This window comes from Megalops cyprinoides, chromosome 2 (assembly GCF_013368585.1).
Source record: "Megalops cyprinoides isolate fMegCyp1 chromosome 2, fMegCyp1.pri, whole genome shotgun sequence".
NCBI classification, from domain to species: Eukaryota; Metazoa; Chordata; class Actinopteri; order Elopiformes; family Megalopidae; genus Megalops; species Megalops cyprinoides.
In genome coordinates this window covers 55,544,624-55,553,626 of record NC_050584.1, presented here as the reverse complement: position 1 = coordinate 55,553,626, position 9,003 = coordinate 55,544,624, and the positions used below count along the sequence as shown (strand labels likewise).

Below are 9,003 nucleotides of genomic sequence, written 5' to 3'. Positions count from 1 at the left end.
GGAAAAAAGCACGGAACGAGCTATACCGTTACATAGTTTAGCAGCTCACCTTGAGGGTGGATATTTTTAGGGGAATGACAAATAAACACTGACAACCTCTTGACAGCAGGAAGCGTCCGTAGTCTGACTGTTGTCCGTTGGCACCTCAGCCTCTGACACCCTGCTTGTCATTATTTGAATATCTGTGCAAGATTGTTCCTTAGGGCAATATCTGCAGATGTTTTGTTTATCATTATTTTAGTTGGATTTGGCTGGGCTTTCAAAAAACTGAAACTAGACTTTTAAGATTGCTCTATAACAAATTAGATCACTGTAGTGTTTAGCTGTGAAGCCAGTGAAAATTCCCAAGATGGGTGTATATGACTAAATGAAAAGTTAAAGGAAAAGTCCTATGTAGAGTAGGACTCTTCAAGTATTCTTTTATGGGGGGCAGATTTTTTATGTTACAGGTTTGACAAACATTTTCCACATCCTATTGATGAAACAATGTGCAAATAAGGAATATGCATATGTGTATAAACTCTACAGGCACATTTTATACATATTCATGGGTATTATCTGTCATGTTCAGAGGGAAATATCATCATTACTGTCAGCTTGTGCCTAATGTATGGTAAATTCTCAGTTTTGAACAGGTAGGTTCTTAGTGAGCAATGAAACAATTTTGAAAAATAAATAGAATCGGATATCAACAGCAGTTCAAAACCAAACTAACAGAAATACCGTGCTTATTAAGAAAAACAGGTGATTATATTAAATCACAGTACAAGTATTTTGCACATGTTGGAAAATGTTATGCTGTAGTTTCAAGCAATGTCAAATTTTGAGGTGTATTAATTATTAATTTTTTTTGTTTGTTTGTTTCTCAATGATTAAAGGGCCAACAGGAAGTCCATGGCTAGGTTTAGCCTCAGGGCCACTAGCTGAATAACTTTAGTCGAAAGTGATTTATGCAGCCTAATTTTCAGATAATTTTTCAGCTAATTTTCCTTTGATTGCTGAATCAAAAGCACTAGATGGAGCCACACCTTTTGGTTTTAAAAGTAATGTGAACTTTATGAGGGTTTCAAATGGTGTATCCAGCTTTACGTAGTCACTCAAAAGTTGAACATTAAGCATCTGTATTTTATCAAACCTTGGGGATAACATTCTTTGTTTGATAATCCCGTCCTTAATACCAGCAGGTGGTTAATTTAAACCATTATATATTCTGCTATGGTTTAAATTATATGCTGGGTGGATACATTTCCACCATTCTACCATGTGTGTTGAAACCAAGGCAAAATTAATTGTGCATTTCTGCTGTCTTGTGTAAATCTTAGTTTCCTTTCAAGATTGTTCCATGTACCAAAACAGACAATATGGATTTGCTCTTAAAGTCCATCTCCCATTGACAAAGGGGGCCAAGGAGACATCTTCTACTATCTTCCTCACCAAAATATCAAATTTGTATTTATTTATTTTATTTAAAAAAAATTTAATTAACTTATTTATTGATTGTTGGGAGGAGGGGGAATAATCATCTAAAGAAAAAAATAATAATAATATGATATTTTACAACATATGCTTGCAATATGTTCCATTATGCTTCTCTGATTGCATGTTGTTGTGGTGGTCACATCTGACTGAAACTACAATGCAGTCTTTTTAGATTATCACATCATGGCAAAGTTTGTTTATGCTTGGGTTCAGATTTCATTTCAAGTATTTCCATATTTCCACAACTGACTTCTTTAACTTCTCATTCAAATGTATATACAGTTCAGTAACCTAGCTACTACCTACCTACCTACTTCTTACTACTCAATGTTTTTTTTTTTTACATTGACATTTAAATGTAATTTGACAGGTTGTATTAATTTTTGTCATTTTTGCTATAATCATGAAATTGCAAAATAAGTAGGCCCCTGATTATAAGCATTTCCAGTATAATTTGGCAGAACAGATTCCATTGGTATTACATAATTCATAGGACATTTTTCATGGTGTGTGTATGCTTTTTCAAACAACCTTTATCTTAGCATTTTAATTTCCAGTCTTTTAAGGGAGTAAGGCTAATGCATAGCCATAGACATGTTTACGTATATTTACTGTGAAGTTCAGATGGGTGACATGTATTTACCCATCACCCAGGATTGCATGGATTGCATGGATTGCATGGTCACTTATAGTAACAGAAAGCCAGAAATGCTGAGATGACAAAAAGCTAGAAGCAGAGAATCAGTTTCCCTTTGACTGTGTGACCCACTCTGCTTCTTGATCTGTGAAAGAAGAAAAGTCCATGAAACTTTGGGGTGTTTGCAACAGGAAGAGTATTCCAACAGTGGAAATGGCACCTGTGTGTTTACACTTTGAGAGAAAGCGTGTCTGTTTCATGCATGGATGCCATAGGTGCCTTGCATTATGTGTTGCTCGGAAGTAAACACTATACTTTTAAGAGCATGGTAAGCACACTAAAGCATTCTTACTAAGCATACAAAAATAAGAAGGACCCCGTAACCTATGGCAATGCTAAGAATAGCTGCATCTATTTCCTGTCAGCTTTGGAGTTAATGTATAGCCCTCGGTGTGTTCTGGTATGCACGGGTCAGAAGCTCGGTTTCCATTCAGCAAGTCTAATTGAATAGAGAGGGGAGAGGAGTGGTGGCTGCATAAGCCCCAGATAGTGTTCCCCCTCACGAAGCAGTCAATCCGTTAAGCCATGACAGTTTTCTGCACATACCAGGAAAGGGATCACTTCTGATCAGTTACAATGACGGTGCCAAGGTCCTACAGATATAGCAGTCGCCCCTGTCAGAGCCACGGGCTCGCTCATAGTCTCACACACGTTCAGACACTTGGCACTTTGGCACTTTGGACGCTCTGAGCTGCACCACAGGCATGGAGTACAGGGGCGCTCACCAAGCCTTTCGCAGGCGCTGGAAGAAGACAGACAATGATCTCTGCCGACACAGCATGTCCTTTGTCCTCCACAACACTCTCAGGCATGATTTTTTTGCCAGCTACCTGTATCTACTGGAACAGATTCCCCTGGGTAAGAGAAGGAGGGAAAATTTGCATTGCATTATGGTATCTGCCGCCCATCGTCGTACTATGTGTTCGCGGCAGATTATTTTTAGTGGGGGCTGCCAAGAGCTGCTAACCATGTGGAAATGTCTGCAGTGTCTTTTGCCCATAACAGACCAATTTGAAAGCAAATGGTAGCACTTTTCAATCCTTTACTCAGCTAAAACTAACATAGAGAATCCTGCACCAAGCAGTGTGTGTCCAATGTTTATTCAAATACTGTTTAATAGATGAGGGTATTACTTATCTTGCATTCCTGCATTAATGGTGTATTTGAAAATTTAATCAGTCAGGAATGGAATGCAAAAATTAAAGATATCATACTTTTATTGCATGAAAAATCCTGCTTCGGAAATTTATTATGAAAGTTATTAGGCCAAAAAATTGTAAAAATTCTCTTAGAGAAGAGAAAATTTCCTTTTTTTCTCATTTTGTTTACATTAATGACCAAATATGTCAGCTTTTACTCTGAGAGGAACAACCTAAGAGGTTGAATAATATGAATCTGACAACTGGAGACTTATGTACTGGTTATTTGCGCATTCCAGACAAATTCACCAGTAATTATCATTTCTCCTTGCACAGTATCAGTTCAAAAAAGATCTAACATACAACAAAATGTTACAAAAAATTGTTCATTTAAATATATGGGAAGGTGGTCATTTGTATGAACTGATCCTTCTTATCAATAAGGAATACAACGTTGAACAGGTAAGGAAAAAAGAAAATATCAGTATCAAATGTCAACCATACAGTTCTGACACAGTTTATTAAATAAAGGTATTTACCTATCAACTGGGATCCATACTAGAGAGACATATAAAATCAAAATAGGTGTTTAGGTGTTAGTTTATTAATCAGATTTATGATAGTGATGATGTGATGGTGTGATGATGACATTATAAATATACCAATATATACCACAATACAATGGTATTTATGATGAAGACTATTATTATCATTATTATTAGTATTAGTATTAGTATTAATATGCATGTATCAGACTATATCCAGGGGAGTGGGGAGGACAGAAACCCACAATTCTGCATCTTGGTTCTCTCTGACTATACTTATCCCACATCTGAAAGCTTCACTATGGAGTCGCATGACTATCCACACACATATCAGAATACACTCTCATTACCACCTCTGTCACCTCAGGCTTCTAAAAAGTCAGATCTGATCTGCTTCATTATCATAGGTAATGAGAGAGTTCACTCCTACATGTTTAATGTCAGGTTTGACTCAGACAAGCGCTTGGTTGGAACACAGCTCTGCCACGTTTCTGACGTCACTTGGCCTAGTGGATGTTCTCCAGCTGAAAGCAAATCCCTCAACATAAGAATGAGTAAAGTAAAGCTTCATCATGCCATGGTAAACTTTGGCACAGGCACATACCAGCTCTCTTTTTGGAGCTCCCCCCTACAGCCACAGGCTGGTCATCTTACCTCTGAGTGATGTGTGAGGCGTGACCTTGTCGAATCTTCTGGATTTAGACTGCTTCCATAACTGGGCAGCATGATTCTCCTGGGACTCTGATTGAAAAAACACATGCATGACCATGACACAAAACCCCTGGTTTCCATAAACATATGATTCAGCTCCATAATCAATTACCCCTTTGTACCTACACTTTTTCAGCAGTGTAACATAGTGTGGTTCTTGGAGTGAAATTCTGAAAATATGTGCACAAAAAATATACTGTACACTTGTGCCACTCGACCACTGGCCTAAAACCTATTCCAACCACAACTTAAAATAATTGTAGTTATAATTACAGAATTATAGTGCGTATCACCTCTGACACACTGAAAAAGTCTGACCCAGTAAATATCTTGGTATTTTTGGCATCCTGAAATTGAAGTAGCATTTAGCATCTCCTTGTGCAGTCATGCATATCCTCTTGCTTAAGGACTCCAGTTGCAATGCATATGTATGCAGTTGTACTTTTGCATTCCTTGTCTGACAGTCAAACTTTTCGCTGTGACCTGTGAGTACATTGATGGAGAGAAGCAGTTCTATGCCCGCGCCCAAGATTTCTACAAAGATGTCCCACCATCAGTGGAGGGGATGATGGGAGACTTCGTAGAACTATCTGAAGTTGACCTTGAAGGCTCCAGGCAGTTCCTGAAAAAGTTTGTTGGGGTATGTCTCAGTTACCTATAACCGACATTGACACTGTATTTTGACTTGACATTTTATGATTCACCATTCGTGTGCATGCATTTTGAAGTCATACTGTGTCATCCAGAAAGTAATCCTGACTTTAGTTCAGCATGTCCTCGCTTTTGGTCTTGATTTCCTTGCAGTAACCCTCATACACCTATAGTCAGTGTGCCAGCTTTTCAGCAAATACACATGGCTGACATTCTCACAGGAATGTAAGGGCCAGCAATGTCAGGTCATTGCATCTGTGTGTGTGTGTGTGTGTGTGTGTGTGTGTGCGCGCGCGCGTGTCTGCTGATTAATTGTATGAATGTGTGTGCCATTGAGACATGCTATATATAGTGCCTTCTCTGGTATGCTTCCCAAGTCCACTGTTATCTCTTGGGATTTAGAAGTTAGTAAAGGAAGCCAACAGAGAATGAAACTCTCTAAACCCCGGTCCTACTATACTGCTATAATATGACAAGGTCAGATATCTCCTTACCATGTCTCCTTCTTGTTGATTAGGCCAAGTATTCAATGGACAATGGAAGGGCAGTACAATGATACACTGGTATTCAACACTGCTATTTCTCCCACCAGCACCTTGTGGGTGACTTTTGAAGTAATAGTGAAGCTTCAAGCGTCATGCTCAAACTACACCTGCAACTAAGTGGAAAATTACCTGCTGTCTTTCCTGGTAATGAGGTCTTCTTCTTCTTCATGGACATGCAGAAAGAACTGGCTCTGTGGCATGCCACATGATGACTTACTGGACTTATAATACATGTTAACAATCACAGCATGCACAGCAGGACATGCGTAAGAGTAACCTAATATTTTGTTACTGAAAAAAAATGGCTTCACAAAAGATCTGGTAAAGAAGAAATAGAGATCAGGCACAAAATCAAACGCACCTGCAGCAAACTTCAGATTGCTGTGGGAAGCACTGAATAATTGTTCCAGGTTGTCTGGCCAGTTGTCTGGTTAGTGAATTACATTTTTATAGTATAATGGCTTTTCAACAATATTTAAAGCTGGTTGTCCTTATCTAATGGAGCAAAGCGGTAGGTCTGAATGACCTGGCAAGTATTACAGGCCCACCACAAACTATCCATTGACCTCCTTGTGGCTCAACTCAAACCAATAATAAAAGTGCAAGGACACCAGCCAGTACTGAAAATCCTGTGAAACTGCATTTCATTCAGCTGATTCCAGAAGCCACTTCAACAGTTCTGAGTTCCAGTCCAGACTATTGCATTAAAGTGCTTCACAGTATTGCGCAGAAACTGAGATTAGTGGTAAACCTGGACAGTCTTTGGCAACACGTAGTGAAAATGTGGCAGTAATTTGTGAACAAGAACCTGGAAGTGGCTCTTATCCACCATATAGTTCCTTCAGTGTCTTTTACTGGCTCCCATTCACATCAGATTATGAGACTTCACAGAGAGAAAGTAATTTCAGGAGTAGGAGGAGTAGAGTTACCCTGGTAACAGGCAGATTGTGATACTAGGCATTGTGTGCCCATGTCGTCTCTGTGACAGGGCCCAGGAAAGGCTGGCACGAAGTGTGCCCTGGACTGCGGCTGTGGGATCGGAAGGGTCAGCAAGAACGTCCTCTTGCCCGTTTTTGAGACAATGGAAATGGCCGACATGATGGAGGAATTCCTGCTCCATGCCCACGAGTGTTACCTGGGAGACGATGCTGACCGCATTGAGACCTACTACTGCTACAGCCTGCAGGAGCTCACGCCCCCACTGAAGAAGTATGACGTCATCTGGATGCAATGGGTCGCTTGTAAGTCTAATCTGAGTTGATATTAAATGTGTGTGTGTTTGTGTGTGTGTGTGTATCTACCAGTGAGTATATGTGTATAGGTAAGTATGTGCACATGTGTGTGTGTCTGTCTTGTCTGTATTTTTGTGTATGTACATGTGTGTGTGTGTGTGTGCCTGATTGTGAGTGTGCCATATGTGTACATACATCTGTGTTTGTGTTTGAGTGTGTGTGAGTTGAATGCAATAGATTCAATTAATTCACAGCCAGATTGCTTGTGATTGAACATCGGCTCAAACAGGTGTCTGTGGTGTCTCCTTAAGAGACATAGCTATGCCATTAATCTCAGTCAGTTGTGCATGCTCTCGATTTCTCGAGTCCCTAAAGCGTAATAGAAGGAGAAGCTATTTTTAAAACTGCCTTTTGTTGTGGTGTTTGGTTTCATCTTCTCAGGCAACACATCTGACTCACTGCATGATGGATGCCAATGTGTGTGTATAAATATTAATTGGACGTGCAAAATGACTGTTAACTCTTGACTCTTGGACTTGACCATTAGTGTCGATGTGACTTGAGGGATTATTTCATTCTGAAATTTCATTCGTGTTCACTCTTCCAGGTCACCTGACTGACAGGGACCTGATGGAGTTTCTGATCAAGTGCAAAGCCAGCCTGAAACCCAACGGAGTCATCATCATCAAAGACAACATGGCCAGGCAGGGCTGTAAGCTGGACCCCATCGACAGCAGTGTCATGAGACACTTGGACATCATGCAAAGCATTATTGTCAAAGCTGGCCTGAACATCATAGGACTCGAGAAGCAAGAGGGCTTCCCAGAACAGATGGTGCCTATCTGGATGGTTGCTATACAGTAAGCTCTGCGGCACACCTTTCTGCAGAATGACCAACGTGTAAACACGGCTTTTCATGAAAAAAGCTGATGCATTCATTTTGTTTGGTTAAACACACGCACTGGAAACACCTCATTGCATGGGCTACTACACCCAATTACTGACCTTATTTTGTGTGACAGCAACTAAAATGTATAAAAATGTGCATACCACAATACAGTAACGCTTGTAAAATGCAATAATGGTTTGTAAAATGCGGTTGAAAACACAAATACTATTTAATCATATTCTTTTGTCTCAACCATTCCCATAAATCAGACCGCAACCATTCCCTTAATCCACAGCCATTGTTTAGCATGAGATAAATTAACCAAGCTCACTTTCAATGTGTTGAAAATGAAAAAAAAATCTCTACACACTGGAGCTTCTACACAGCACACATTCTATTTGTACGCTGCTGCACATTTCCAAAATGAACTAAAATCCTCATGTACATGACAAATGCCAAATTATCACAGACCTCTGAATTATGTCGAAACGTTCATCTCAGTGTCAACGGTACCATAATTGATGGAACATAGATCAGCATTGTGTTTACAGTGTGTTTTGTGTGAAGTCATCCGAATGTTTGCTCCAAACATAGCTGCAGCACATGCAATCCTGTACCTCATTTCAGTCAGACCAGCTCACACATATGCCACATACAAAGCATGTGAATGGACGCACAACTTAACCAGATAAACTTAACCAGCACAGGAGTGAGCCGGTCTCCCAAAATCTCCATGAGAGTGAGGCAATCACTGTTGAAACAGATTACTTTGAATCAAGAGGGGTTCGGCAAATCCAGTGTGTGTAACAAATATGAAAACTGAGAAGAACTGTAGTGGTTGGAACTCAGTCACCTTTCACAGAGGCTTCTCCATTGATTGTCAGTCAGTGTATATATTTTCTGAAATTGCGCAGGTCTCTGTGTACGAAATGATAAACTTTGCAAATTTCAGTACAGACATTTCACATCTTAAATGTAAATCTTAAAGCCTTAATTTTTCTCTTGTGTCCAGGTGTACATATTGTTGCTGTTTCTTTTTTTTTTATCAATTTAGGTGTCTTTTTTACCCTGTAATATTAAAGAGAATGATCATTTATCATTATGGTTTATGGTTA

General features: G+C 39.5%; 1 protein-coding gene across 1 annotated transcript; it reads left to right on the top strand.

Moving 5' to 3' along the window:
- The first annotated feature begins 2,838 nt into the window (after window positions 1-2,838).
- Window positions 2,839-8,638, top strand: mettl11b (methyltransferase like 11B). The gene is made up of 4 exons (XM_036522649.1): window positions 2,839-3,034; window positions 5,036-5,211; window positions 6,756-7,008; window positions 7,607-8,638. Exons 1-4 carry the CDS (start codon window positions 2,881-2,883, stop codon window positions 7,861-7,863), a joined length of 840 nt encoding a protein of 279 aa, XP_036378542.1. The 5' UTR covers window positions 2,839-2,880; the 3' UTR covers window positions 7,864-8,638.
- Window positions 8,639-9,003: the final 365 nt, after the last annotated feature.